The sequence below is a fragment of the Pan paniscus genome, chromosome 2 (assembly GCF_029289425.2).
Source record: "Pan paniscus chromosome 2, NHGRI_mPanPan1-v2.0_pri, whole genome shotgun sequence".
NCBI classification, from domain to species: Eukaryota; Metazoa; Chordata; class Mammalia; order Primates; family Hominidae; genus Pan; species Pan paniscus.
Genome location: NC_085926.1, coordinates 123,221,897 through 123,237,300, shown reverse-complemented (window position 1 = coordinate 123,237,300; position 15,404 = coordinate 123,221,897). Strand labels below are relative to the sequence as shown.

The 15,404-nt window shown below is 35.3% G+C and overlaps 1 protein-coding gene across 9 annotated transcripts in view; it reads left to right on the top strand.

Annotated features, from left to right (window-relative positions):
- ZNF148 (zinc finger protein 148) overlaps positions 1–15,139 on the top strand; it is a 149,732-nt gene extending 134,593 nt beyond the window's left edge. For all 9 annotated transcript variants that reach the window (XM_008950536.7, XM_008950534.6, XM_055110370.3 and 6 more), the window contains 2 exons: positions 6,487–6,605; positions 6,873–15,139. In XM_008950536.7, the coding sequence (XP_008948784.1) occupies positions 6,487–6,605; positions 6,873–8,471 (1,718 nt within the window). In that variant the 3' untranslated portion in view covers positions 8,472–15,139. The remainder of the gene's footprint in view (positions 1–6,486; positions 6,606–6,872) is intronic.
- Positions 15,140–15,404: the final 265 nt, after the last annotated feature.

Genomic DNA, 15,404 nt, shown 5'->3' with positions numbered 1-15,404 from the left:
TGTTTCTGGTTTTGTTTTGGTTTTTGGTTTTTGGTTTTTTTTTTTTTTTTGCAGACAGGATCTTGCACTTGTCACCCAGGCTGGAATGCAGTGGCGCAATCACAGCTCACTGCAGCCTCAACCTCCCAGGCTCAAGTAATCCTGCTGCCTGCACCTCTGAGTAGCTGGGACCACAGACGCGTGCCACCACACCCTGCTAATTTAAAAAAATTTTTTGTAGATACAGGGTCCACTGTGTCACCCAGACTGGTCCTGAACTTCTAGACTCAAGTGATCCTCCCGCCTGAACCTCTCAAAGTGCTGGGATCAGTGGCTTGAGGCACCACACCTGGTTGACTTTTTTGTTAAAGGAAATGCCGTAGTGTTGCTTTTAGTTAAATAAACTGTTAATTATTGGTTCATCTATTAGAATGTAGCAAGTAATTTAAACATGGGTTTTCTCCAGTTTATGTATGTATGTGTGTATTTATTCATTCAGAGACGGTGGGTTGGGGGTGTTTCGCCATGTTAGCCAGGCTGGTCTTGAACTCCTGGCTTTAAGTGATCCGCCTGCCTCATCCTCCCAAAGTGCTGAGATGACAGACGTGAGGCACTGCACTCGGCTTTCTCCAGTTAATTTCTTTTTAATTAATCTTGAGCTCCTTGAGGGAAAAAAATAACTTCTCACTTTGCATAGTATCAATTGTATTACCATGCATATTTAAAAATAACGTTACTGAAATATAATTCACAATTTCAGAAAACCCACCCATTTAAAATGTATAATTCATTAGTTTTTAGTATGTTCACAGAGTTGTACAACTATCACCACTATCTGGTGTTTAGAATATTTTTGTCACCCCACAGAAGAAAACCCATACCTGTTAGTAGTCACTCCCCATTCTCCACTCCCTTCCAGCCCTGGGTCACCATTAATCACTTTCTGTCACTGTGGATTTGCCTATTTGGGGCATGTGTGTAGCCTGCACTTTCTTTCTTTTTATAGTTGAGTAATATTCCATTCCATTTTTATAGTTGGATATGTCACATTTTCATTCATTTATTGGTTGAGGGACATTTGGGCCGTTTCCTCTTTTGGCCATTGTGAATAATGCCGCTATGAATACTTGTGCATGAGTTTTTGTGTGAACTTAACATTTTTAGTTGTCTTGGGTATGTGCTTAGGGGTGAAATTGCTGGGTCATATTTAACATTTTCATGGTCTGCAAAACTGTTTTCCAAAGCACTTAATACCATTTTACAGTTCTACCAGCCATGTATGAGGGTTTCAATTCTCTACATCCATGCTTTTGTTATTATTATTTTAGCCATCCTCGTGGGTGTGAAGTGGTGAAATCAAGTGAAATCTTGTGGTTTTGATTTATATTTCCCTGATGATCATGATGGTGAGCATCTTTTCATGTGCTGATTGGTCATTTGTATATCTTCTTTGGAGAAATGCCCATTCAGATCCATTGCCTATTTTTAAATTAGTTGTGTGTTTCCCATTGAGTTGTAAGAGTTCTCTTTATATTCTGGATACACGTTCCTTATCTGATACATGATTTGTAAATATTTTTTATTCCATTCTGGAGTTATGTCTTCACTTTTTTACAACCATACCATGAAGTTTATCATAAGTGTACAATTCAGTGACATGAAGTACATATATAATGTTGTGTAACCGAATAGAAACTCTGTACCCATTAAGCAATAACTCTCTTTTCCCCTCTTCTTCAGTCCTGATAACCACTGTTCTACTTTCTATCACTCTGAATTTTCCTGTTCTAGATACCGCATACAAGCAGAATCATTCCACATTTGCCCTTTTGTATCTGGCTTCTACATTTAGCGTAATGTCTTCAAGATTCACTCATGTTGTAGTATGTATCATAATTTCATTTTTCTAGGTGAATAATACTTCATTCTTTGTATGTGTCACATATTTCTATCCATTCATCTGTTGATGGACACTTGGGTTACTTCTGCCTTTTGTCTATTTTGAATAATTCTGTGATCAGTGTTGGCATACAAGCATCTGTTTGAATCCATGTTTTCAATTCTTTTAGATATGTACCTAGGAATGGAATTGCTGGGTCATGTGATAATTCTGTTAAACTTTTCGAGGAAGTGCCAAACTCTTCCTCAGTCCCAACAGCAGACATATTTCCTAAATGTCATTTCATTTGTGTGTGCGTTTTTTTTCCTTTAGACAGAGTCTTTTTCTGTCGCCCAGACTAGAGTACAGTGGTGTGATCTCGGCTCACTGCAACCACTGCTTCCCAGGTTCAGGTGATTCTCCTGCCTCAGCCTCCTGAGTAGCTGGGATTACAGGAGTGTGCCACCATGCCTGGCTAATTTTTGTATTTTTAGTAGAGACAGGGTTTCACCATGTTGGCCAGACCGGTCTTGAACTCCTGACCTCAAGTGATCCACCTGCCTCTGCCTCCCAAAGTGTTGAGATTACAGGTGTGAGCCACAGTGCCTGGCCTATCTTTTCATTTTTTTGATAGTGTCCTTTGAAGCATGAAAGTTTTAAATTTTGATTAAGTCCAATTTATTTATTTTTTGTTTGCTTGTGCTGCTTTTGATTTTGTATAGGAAACCATTGCCTAACTAAGGTCATAAGGATTTATTCCTATATTATATTCTAACATTTTTATAGTTTTAGGTCTCACATTCAGGCCTCTAATCCATTTTCAGTTAACTTTTGTTTATGGTGTGAGAGGTGTGGGAGTTGGTTGGGGGGTCTAACTTCATTCTTTTGTATGTGGGTATCAAATTTGTTGAAAAGACTATTCTTTCCCCATTACCTTGGCAACTTTTTAGAAAATCAGTTGACCATAAATGTAAGGATTTACTTTTGGACTCTGAATTTTATTCCTTGATATGTATGTCTTGTCCCTAAGCTATTATCACGATATCTTGGTTATTGTGGTTTTGTAGTAAATTTTGAAATCTGGAAGTATAAGTCCTCCTGCTTCATTCTTCTTTTTCAAGATAGTTTTGGCTCTTTTAGATGCGAATTTTAAGATTAGTTCGTCAATTTCTGTTTTAAATCTGTAGATCAGTTTGAGGAGTTTTGCCATCTTAATGTTAAGTCTTCCAATCCACAAATATATAGAATGAATTGAATTGTAATCAACTTACTGATTTTTCTCTTTCATTATCACTTTTGATAAATAACTAACTTCTGACGTTAATGAGCTCTATCATCTACATTCTTTTTTAAATTTAGTTTAATTTTTTTTGAGATGGGGTCTCACTCTGTCACCCAGGTTGGAGAACAGTGGCTGGATCTTGGCTCTCTACAACCTTCACCTCCCAGGCTTAAACGATCCTTCCACCTCAGCCTCCCGAGTAGCTGGAACCATAAACGCACACCATCACACATGGCTAAATTTTTGTATTTTTAGTAGAAACAGGTTTCCCCATGTTGCCCAAGCTGGTCTTGAACTCCTGAGCTCAAGCAGTTCACCCACCACAGCCTCCCAAAGTGCTGGGATTACAGGCATGAGCCACTGCACCCAGCTTTACCAGTTCTATTTCAAAATTTGCACGTATTCTTTCTTCCCCTGTCCAACAACATTACCTGTAATCTCCTTCCCTTCCCATCTTGGTTCCTCTGGATTTTGTTCTTCTGATTGTGCACCATTTCAGCGGTATTCAGTATTGATAATCAGTTTCTCTTCACTGGCTCCTCTGCCTTCAGTCAATTCAGTCTCCCTGTCCTAAACAGTGCTTATTCTGGAATGGATTGCCTCTTAACTATTATTTCCCATCTCCATCTTCTCATTTCTTTCACTTCCAAACTTCCTTTATAAGTGACTTTCTCTCCCAGCTTCCATTGCTTCATTAGTTAATGCATTCATTACCCCTTGACCAAGTGCCTTAACTTTTCGGCCTTCAATATTTCCTTTCTGTAAAATGAGTGAATTGGTCTGGATTCATTGTAGTAAGCCGTCTTTCTAGTCTCTGAATCTTTGGAACCCTTACTTGGAGCCCCATTGTATACAAGTGAGCTATTCTGTACTAATTTTGAGTGGTAAGCTTTGAGCCTGTTGCCACATCAGCAGCCGTCCGTGTGGGCCTCTGGAGCTTGAAAGAGCACAGCTCAAAAGCCACTGGAAACCCTTCAGCTCTAAAATTTGGTAGCTCTGCAGTAATTACTGAAGTTACATTCCTGAAAGTTTTAAACAATTTACTTGTGGCCAAATTAAATTCTCTTCTTAGACACCATTTCTCCTGCACATTTTATAGTATCTAAACACTTAGAGTACTGTTATTTCCCTCCCCACCCCCAACATTTTTTTCCCCTTGGCTTTAATCTCTCTGCTACTGAGCTTAAATTTCAACACTTCTAAGAAACCATTCCAAATTATACTAGCTCATAGTAACATTTTCCCCTTAATAATCCACTGTAATGGTCACTATTTATGCCTTTCATTTGGCACTTAAAATTATCACAAGGGGCAAGGCGCAGTGGCTCATGCCTGTAACCCCAACACTCTGTGAGGGCAAGGCAGGAGGAGGATTGCTTGAGCCTGGAGTTCGAGACAGGCCTTGGGCAACATAGTGAGATCCCATCTGTACAAGAAAAAAAAATTTTTTTAATTGTGTAAGGTACTTTGAACTACATCAGTATAATTTAGGCCTGGATTCTGACCTAAAGAAATATAATCTAGTAGAAGAATAGAGATATGCAAAATAATTAAATATAATTATTTCTTTTTTTTTTAATACTTTAAGTTTTAGGATACATGTGCACAATGTGCAGGTTTGTTACATATGTATACATGTGCCATGTTGGTGCGCTGCACCCATTAACTCGTCGTTTACATTAGGTATATCTCCTAATGCTATCCCTCCCCCCTCCCCCCACCCCACAACAGTCCCTGGTTTATGATGTTCCTCTTCCTTTGTCCAGGTGTTTTCGTTGTTCAATTCCCACCTATGAGTGAGAACATGCAGTGTTTGGTTTTTTGTCCTTGTGATAGTTTGCTGAGAATGATGGTTTCCAGCTTCATCCATGTCCCTACAAAGGACATGAACTCATCCTTTTTATGGCTGCATAGTATTCCATGGTGTATATGTGCCACATTTTCTTAATCCAGTCTATCGTTGTTGGACATTTGGGTTGGTTCCAAGTCTTTGCTATTGTGAATAGTGCAGCAGTAAACAACTCAGTAATTTGAAATTTAAAAAAAGTTTAACTCAATGATTATTGAGTTGAAAGTAATGAGTGCCATAGAAGAGGTACAGATAGAATTCTGTGGAAACTTAAAGATACCTTTCACCTTGGAGAAAAGGACAGAGTATCCCAAAGGAGATGGGTTGGGTCTCAAAGGGAATATAGTATTTGAACACCCAAAGGTGGACATTCCCAATCGAAGGAGCAGCGTGAATCAGGGCAAAAGTAGGAAAGCATGAGATGGTAGGTATTTTGGTTTGTCTGAAAGGGTTACCAAGAGAAAGAGTGAAATATAAAGATGTAAAAGTAAATCAGAATAGACATAGTGTTGTTAGTTGTCTTTTTAAAATGTGTGTATCTTGTTTTCCCAATTATGTTATAAACTTTGAAGACAAGTAGTATGTCTTATACTTTTAACCTCCTACAACAAGGGGTTTGGATATAGTAGTAGTATTTGGTAAAAATTTTGTTAAATGTATGAAAGGGAGAAACAGTAGTTTCCCCAACAAGCATTATTCAAGGTAACTTCTTGTCATACCCTTCTGTTTACTTAGACTGTGGTTTTATCAGTAAAAACTATTTTAGAGCTTCATAGTAGTGGTTCTTTACAGCTTAGAAATCATTGCGGGGGCCAGTGGCACAATGGATAACACACCTGACTATGAATCAGAAGATTCTAGGAGTCATTAGGGGATTTTCAAAAATGGGGGTTATGTGTTATGTGTCCAATTAACAATACTCAGTTTAATTCATTCCCTAAATGATATGGGAAGTGCTGGCTTGAGTTGAGGAAAAGAATAAATATAAACAAACTTAAGACTCTTTAAGTTCTTTTTGTATTTTATTAAATTAGATTTTTAAGGATATTTTCAGGATTCAGATTTTATTTAACCACAAATGTTTTAAAAAAGGAATTGAGTTAAAAAACTGTCTCCAGGAATTGTGTTGTATTGTGCATGGGTAACTTTTTGTTTTTTACTGTTATACAATATTTTATATGATTGAAAAAAAGATTAGAAACATCAGCTAGTCTGTTCATATTGCTATAAATTCCTGGCACTGCTGTTCTTCTTGGAAAGAGGGTATTACATACGCACATAACAAAAAGACAGGAAAATGGACTGTGCCTGTATTCATCCTTTTCTTTCCAATAGCATATGCTAATCCTTTTCATTTTTATAAAGCAAAATATATTTGGCAAATGAAATTGGAAGTTACAACTTTCAAAAGCCATTTATTTTAGAGATTCTTATGGCAAAGCAATTCATTATTTTACAATATTTGTTTTGTTTTAAACTTTCTATATTATGTGCTAGGTGAAAAACCATTTCGCTGTGATGAATGTGGTATGAGATTCATACAAAAATATCATATGGAAAGGCATAAGAGAACTCATAGTGGAGAAAAACCTTACCAGTGTGAATACTGTTTACAGGTAAGAGAGATGGCTTGAAATTCTTCTACTGTAATTAAATTATACAATAATTATAAATTAGATTAGAAAATATTACAACTTAGAGCTATTTGAGGGGCCTTCTAACTCTTACAGATTAGATTTATAATAGAAAATTGGCTCAGTGAATTTGTTTGGAATTATGTATGTTATTGCATTAATATATCTTTATATTAATTGTTTTGTTTCACTTTTTCTTTTCTTGGTTGACCAAAACCACAACCCACTACCATCCTCTGAATTCAACAGTATTTTTCCAGAACAGATCGTGTATTGAAACATAAACGTATGTGCCATGAAAATCATGACAAAAAACTAAATAGATGTGCCATCAAAGGTGGCCTTCTGACATCTGAGGAAGATTCTGGCTTTTCTACATCACCAAAAGACAACTCACTGCCAAAAAAGAAAAGGCAGAAAACGGAGAAAAAATCATCTGGAATGGACAAAGAGAGTGCTTTGGACAAATCTGACCTGAAAAAAGACAAAAATGATTACTTGCCTCTTTATTCTTCAAGTACTAAAGTAAAAGATGAGTATATGGTTGCAGAATATGCTGTTGAAATGCCACATTCTTCAGTTGGGGGCTCGCATTTAGAAGATGCGTCAGGAGAAATACACCCACCTAAGTTAGTTCTCAAAAAAATTAATAGTAAGAGAAGTCTGAAACAGCCACTGGAGCAAAATCAAACAATTTCACCTTTATCCACATATGAAGAGAGCAAAGTTTCAAAGTATGCTTTTGAACTTGTGGATAAACAGGCTTTACTGGACTCAGAAGGCAATGCTGACATTGATCAGGTTGATAATTTGCAGGAGGGGCCCAGTAAACCTGTGCATAGTAGTACTAATTATGATGATGCCATGCAGTTTTTGAAGAAGAAGCGGTATCTTCAAGCAGCAAGTAACAACAGCAGGGAATATGCGCTGAATGTGGGTACCATAGCTTCTCAGCCTTCTGTAACACAAGCAGCTGTGGCAAGTGTCATTGATGAAAGTACCACGGCATCCATATTAGAGTCACAGGCACTGAATGTGGAGATTAAGAGTAATCATGACAAAAATGTTATTCCAGATGAGGTACTGCAGACTCTGTTGGATCATTATTCCCACAAAGCTAATGGACAGCATGAGATATCCTTCAGTGTTGCAGATACTGAAGTGACTTCTAGCATATCAATAAATTCTTCAGAAGTACCAGAGGTCACCCCGTCAGAGAATGTTGGATCAAGCTCCCAAGCATCCTCATCAGATAAAGCCAACATGTTGCAGGAATACTCCAAGTTTCTGCAGCAGGCTTTGGACAGAACTAGCCAAAATGATGCCTATTTGAATAGCCCGAGCCTTAACTTTGTGACTGATAACCAGACCCTCCCAAATCAGCCAGCATTCTCTTCCATAGACAAGCAGGTCTATGCCACCATGCCCATCAATAGCTTTCGATCAGGAATGAATTCTCCACTAAGAACAACTCCAGATAAGTCCCACTTTGGACTAATAGTTGGTGATTCACAGCACTCATTTCCCTTTTCAGGTGATGAGACAAACCATGCTTCTGCCACATCAACACAGGACTTTCTGGATCAAGTGACTTCTCAGAAGAAAGCTGAGGCCCAGCCTGTCCACCAAGCTTACCAAATGAGCTCCTTTGAACAGCCCTTCCGTGCTCCCTATCATGGATCAAGAGCTGGAATAGCTACTCAATTTAGCACTGCCAATGGACAGGTGAACCTTCGGGGACCAGGGACAAGTGCTGAATTTTCAGAATTTCCCTTGGTGAATGTAAATGATAATAGAGCTGGGATGACATCTTCACCTGATGCCACAACTGGCCAGACTTTTGGCTAAAAAAAAAAAAAAAGTGTAAATAATACTGGCACTTTAGAACAGATTAATCAAGAGTGGGGTTACTCTGTGTAAATGGAGTGCTGTACAGATTTAAGAGCAATGCGTAATAACAAGTTAAGCTGATATGAATAGCAAGATAATCCAATAACTGCATTTCGTTTGGTTAGTCAGCATTCTTTGAACTGCCTTACATGTTGTCACCTTTATAGAAGCAATGCATTACTTGTTTTAGATCAGAAACTTGCTATTCCACCCACACCAAGTTAAAAAGGAAAAAAAAAAGACTTTCGCACAATTGTTTCCTAACTGATAACATTGTACATTCTTAGGAGATTAGTAATTGTGTGAAATTTACTCATACTGTTTCTAAGTTTTTCAGCATAGTCATTGCACTTCAGCAGGGAATCTGAGTATACTTTACAGACAGAGTGAACTTAAAAGTTTAATGTCAAGAGATTATGGCTTAAATAAATTAGTGTGTCCTATAGGGGGAAAAAAACCAAGAAACCACCTTTTAAAAAGAATGATATGCCATATACCCTTGATTTTCATTTTGCATTATATTGACGTGTTTTTTTGAAGGAAAAAAAGTAATAAAAATCTGATAGTCTAAGACTCCACTATTTAAAAGCCTAATTACTTTAAAAATATGCATACTTTCAAAACTTTTACCAAAACACACAACTGTTGAAGCAGTCACTTCTCTATGGAAGTATGCATATTGGTGTCAGTTTCTTTGTACAGTTGTACTTAGATATTTTTTATGATTTTTCATGTGCAGGTATCAAGGTTTTGAAGTTTTAGTAAAAGAAATTCTGTAGATTACATTCCCAAGAACATAATGCTTACACAAAATGTATATTCCACGTTTTAAAGCTTAATTGTATTTTACTTTACATATACACTTCAGTTAACATAGAGCACTTAGAATCTATTTGGTATTTTTGATTTCTCAAAGTAAAAAAAAAAATTAGATTTTTAGGTTTGATATGGTTGTGTCATAATCATCTCATAATTGACAATTTTAACTTTTGGCAATAAAAGGAAATTGGGATATCTTTGGAACTGTAAAACCTGGTTTAATCTTTTTCTTTCTAGACTCTTGATAGATTGAATAATTAAACAGTATCCAGAGAAACTAAAGAAATGGGCATTTTAATTGCATATTTTATCTTGAGTTACTTTTTAATGAACACTGCTCATTACAACTTTACAAACCAAAAGTGTTTACTAATTCCAGTAACTACCATTTCTTTTTCAGCTAGATGAGTGATCGGAAAATTTTTGTTGCATTTCAAAATCTAAATAAACTACAGACTTTATCCTTATACCATGAATGTTTTTTTTTAATACTCTGTCTTAAAATAATACAGCATGGTACAATAAATAGTGCTTTTATGTATATATACACACACACACTTTTCTGAAGAATGATGGTTTGAGTTATGTGTTGGGCAGTTTTGATTTTTGGAAGTTATATTAGTTATTGACTCTTTGTTACAACTTTTTCATTTTTACATTTTAAATTTCTGCCATCGTTGTCACAATGCACATCCTGATATAGCACCAGTGAAAATCTAAAATTAATACCCTTGGAAAATGAAAATATTCTTAATTTCCATTTTGACTCTTATACTGGCCCTATAGCTCTGCAGTCTTTGTTTCAATATAGAATATGTTATCCATTTAAATTATTTTTTCTTTTATTTAATGTTATCCGAAGACTGTTCTCATAAAGAAAGGGAAGAAATAACTATCCACCCTTAACATCCTTCATTTATTTTGAATATATTGGTGTTTTTATGATAAGGAATATAAATTATATTTAATGTGGTTTCCTGTATACTTTGGTTATTAAGTTTTGCTTGAAATAGTAGTTTTCCCGTTTGACAGCTTTCTTTGCTGCCAAAGTTTTCAAGAATTTAAGACTTCTTTGAAGTAAATATTTAAGTTCTGCCATTATTGACTCTTAAGATTGTGTGTGTTGTGTTGTGCATTACATAATTACAAAAAGGCTTCATTCAGGTGATATGTTAAAAATGGAACTGTGCTCACCCTAAATAGGCATTGGTATTTTTCTCTTTTGGTGAGAGTAGGCATTTATTTCTTGAGTTGTTTTGGAGCCTGATCAAAAATTTTGTTCATGGAGAACTTGATGCAATTTTGATACAGTGGAGAGGTTTTTTTCGGTTGTTTTAACATCACCAGCATAGTTTTTAGAATGTGACTCTTGCTGAGCATTTAGGGTGAGCTTGGGAAGGAAGGCCTTTGAAAATGGTAGTTATGCAAGCAGACTTTCAGGTGTTGCATTCCTGTTTTCAACACATTTCTTTAAATCTACATAATGGCAGACTTTTCTACCAGGTTATAAGCATTTTTTAGATAAGTGATACTCAGCCAGCATAACTTATTGACTTACCATTTACGTATAGTCATCACTCTCTTACTGTGAAATTCCAAATGCCTACCAGAGTTACCTTGTTCTATCATAATATGACAAACATCTCAACAGTTTTGGATTTCCCCACTTTGGTTCAGAAGGTTATTTAATTTCTATCTGGGCATTAATGGAGAACATAAGTAGCCTTGTGTGCTGCTTCAGATTGAAACATGGAGGATATGAGATATTCTTTTGCAATTCATGTTTCTCATTTCTCAAAGTGAGCACATTGTTCTATAAAAACATGCTGGTACACCCTTAAACTTTTGATCAATCTGAGTGAGGTGTGCTTTTCCTCTTGGGACCTACTCACGTTTGAAGATTGGAAACATCACATTAGGCGAGGTAATATCTCTTGAACATCTTCTAAAGGGTTTTTTAAAACCTTATTCTCACATATTTCATTTGTCTTGAATATTTAAGTGGCTCTTAAACGTTTTGGGTCTACATGCAAATGTGGTACTTAATAAGGTAGGAATCCATCTTCTTAGCTCTGGCTGAGGGTGCCAGCCATCGGTCAGGTCATTTTTATCTCAAGAGGCAGAAGGCAGTTATGTCAAGAATTGTGCTCAGGGCAGGATTTCGTTTCCACAGAGGAGAGACACTTGCAGAGTGCCAGCTAGGTTAGATCTTTTGCCGCTTCTTTCATTTGATTAATTTGGGTTTTTAAAGGGCTGTTTAAAAAAAAAAAAAAAAGGCCGGGAAACTTTAAAAGTAGGCATTACTGTAGTACTGCATTTCTTAGAACATTTTAAACTAGAACTCATTTTTTTTCACAGTATATTTACTTGAAGAAGCACTATAATAATCATTGAGAAGTATTTTGAGTCTGAAATTTAATTTAATTTTCCGTTTCAAATTGCTTTATTTCAGGGAAATAATTTTCCAGTTGTTTTGCTATATTCTGCAAATAAAAACCGTGTTTCCTTTTTTCACTTAAACTTTGGTAGGAAACAAACTAAAGCAGACAAACATTTCTTGTTATGTTTGTTGCTTTCTTTAATCCAATGGATAAAAAAGTAAAACCCTGTAAACATTATTTTATTTTTTTATGCAATACCATGCTGTAAATATGGTTCATCAAATAAGGATGTACCTATGATTGAATCTTTAATTCTGCACAGTTAGAGTTTATATATAAACGTGTCTTGACAATCAAGGACTTTTATGTGAGTCTTCCTTTATGATGTTTATTAATGTTATGCATTCCATTTGTTTTGAAGTGAGTACCAATGTGCTAATTTGTATTGTCTGAAAGTATGTAATGTTTTTACAGCTTGTTTTTAAGAATCTGTAAATATGTACAAACAAATCACAGTACTGCTTTATGTTAGAAGGCATATGATGTTGTACTGTATGTAAGCAATAATACATAGCAGTGCTAACTTTACAAGTAGCATCAGGAAAGTTCTAAAAACATTTCAGAGTTATTAATTATCCTTATTTCATTTAATAATGATTATCTTTAATCAGTTTTTATAAGCAAATTCCATTGTTCCTCCTATTGGAACGTAACACTGTTTACACAGCATAATTGAAGTTGCAGGGGAGACAGGCTAAATCTGACTTCATCTGTACTCACTTTCACTAAGCATTGAATGGCCTTACCACTCTTCTGCAAGATGGAGGAAGACCGCAAAACTTAGTGCCCATCACACTGAAGGAAGGGATGTGGTTTTTTTTCCTGCTTCTGTACTGCTACCTAACTTTGTGATTTGCTTTGGATTTTAATATTTGTTTCTGTTTTAGATTCAAGCCCGTAAGTTTTGAGGTGACTTCAGCTCCATTGTGAAATAGATAGTTCTCTTCATATTTCATAACTACATTTCAATAATTCTAAACTTTCTACATTGATTTTTAGATACTTATTTTTCAAGCTTGGTTTCTCAGCTGATCAGATGAATTTATTCAACTTCAATACAAAGAAAGACAAACCTATTATAGTTTCAAGTGAGTAGACATTATACTGTACAGGACAGCTATTTGAACACACATCACTGCTTTAGAAATAAAACCGCCAATTTATAAATGTATATGACCTACATTTTATAGGAAAAAATGTTTTTAAATGCTAGTCATTTATATAATGTGCTTTGAAGGATTTGCTAGTCCACTTCTGTCACTTTTTAGTACACTGGTATCTTTTATATGTAATGTATGCTTTTTATTATTGTAGCAAAGCATTTCAGTAGAAAGAATTTTGCAACAATATGGGGGAAATTTTTCATTGTTGGATTTGAATTATACTGGATTTTATCTGTGTAGTCTTACTTGTCTTTATTTTAATGCTGTCTGAAGGGAACTTGGTATCCAAATAAAGCAGGTAACCTCATTTTACTTCAAGGGCATACTGTGTAGTGCTGAATTTAATCTGAAAATCTGATGATTTTGAAAAGAAAAACAAGTTTATAAACATTGTACAGAAGAAATTAAATGTGTGATGGAAATCCTGATGGTGGAGCACGTTGAATTTTCTGATATATAGTGTTATTTTCCTGGGATCCCCTATGCCTTCTTTGTATTTCAACTAATAAAGGAAAAACCCTGTCATTAAAACTGGTAAGATAATAGGATATTCTGATTATACAGTATTACTATTCCTATCCCATTTTCTGACCTTTTCTCAATCACTGTAAATTTTTATTTTCTATTTCCTATTGATAATTAAATATGTACATAATATAGACACTGTTGTATAGAACTAAATGAATTGGGTTGCTATGCTTGAGTGGGTAGTGAAATGGAAATATTTGATGAATACTGAGAGTTCCTAAAATGCTAGAGCAAATTTCCGAGGGAAAGGGGGGCATCGTGTGTCTTGGGAAGGTTGCAGCAGGTTGTTTCTTCAACTCCCTAAGAAATCATTGTGAAGGACTCAACTGCAAACTCGGGATCAGATACAAAATGGGTCTTTCCTTCCCCTCTCCCCCAAAAAATAGGAGCACTAAATTTTAAAATCTACTCAGGTGACAGTTGCTTTGCAATGAAACTTATCACATTGAAATTTTCAGTGTTAAATAAAAAGAGATTTGTGATATTTTTAAATATAAACTTTTACATCAGTAGTCAGCAGCCTGACAATTGAAATTTGGTAAGTCGATATATTTTAAAATATTTCGCTCTCCAAATAGAATTGTTTTTAAACAATTGGAAGGATTTTTTGTTTCTTTAAATATGTTTTAATTGTCATTGTAAAAACAAAATCTTGCTTGACCCTATATTATGCCATGAATGAATTGCTGAGCCTTTATAATACAGTGACAGCTTGTTTCATGCATAGTCATGGAACATAGAGATGTTCTTTAAACTGACCTATTGATAAGAGGTTTAATGAGTTTCACGGCTTTCAACACTATTGTCATATAGTTATCTTTGCCATTTGGAGTTTATAAAACCATTTTATGTATTGTGATACTAAAGGAAGTTGTTTTGCTTTACTTTAAATTGAATTATTAGACTAATATTTGCAAATTCTGCATTTTAAATGTGGACACTGGCTGTTTGAAAAATAAAATATAGAATACAGTTTTATGGATAATTTTCGAGCTGAATTTTTCACAATATTCTGAACCAAATAACGAATGGTAAATATGCAAAAATCATGGTGCATAGATACAACCGTAAAGAGAAAAGAATTTCTGTGTGGAATTAACAGTTACACAAATTGGGTAACAATTATCAGGGCCTTTATTATAGCTTTATGTGGAATGTTATTCTAAAATGCAAGAGTCAAATGTTACTGTCATTGAATATTTTAGACTTGAAACGTGTTTATCATAGGGCTAAGAAAATATGTGTTTTTTTCTTTACAGATAAGACTCTGTTAACCCACTGTCAGCATACGTGGGATTTCTTTTCTTTTTTCTTTCATTAGTGGAGATTTGTTTTCATCCATCTACCACCTTGCCAGTACCCTAGCTTGTGACCAGCGGGATGCATTGTAAGAAAGTTGTCTGTGGTTAGGAGTGCAGTCTGGGTCCATGGAACAAATTTAAACTAATTGGCCCTCGCAATGATCAGTCCTAGGACCCTGGCCTTATTATTAGCATGGTGCTTTAACCAATTGTACATAATAATACCACTGATAGTCTACTAATGCATTTCCTAGATCCCAGTTTTTCTTGAATGATTAGGAATGGTGGGGAGAGGGGAGGGGAGATATTCTACATGATACTTCTCCAATCTTCTAAAGATTATAAGAAAAAATAAAAAATTGAAGTCACTTGAATTAATGTGTTGTCATTGAGTCTTACTCGACAATTTATCATGCACAAAGTGATTATGAAGATTTTCCTGATTATATGTTTGGATTGAATTTAAAAATTTTTTTTTTCAGAATGCTGGCTGTTCTGTTTTATTTCTTCTCTGGTGAACCTGATAGGATATAAATTATATTCATATGATGCATAAAGAATGAATGGAGGTGAAAAGTTTTAAGTGAACTAAAGCTAAAATTTGGGTCTCATAATTTTCTTTCTTTTGTCATTTTCAAG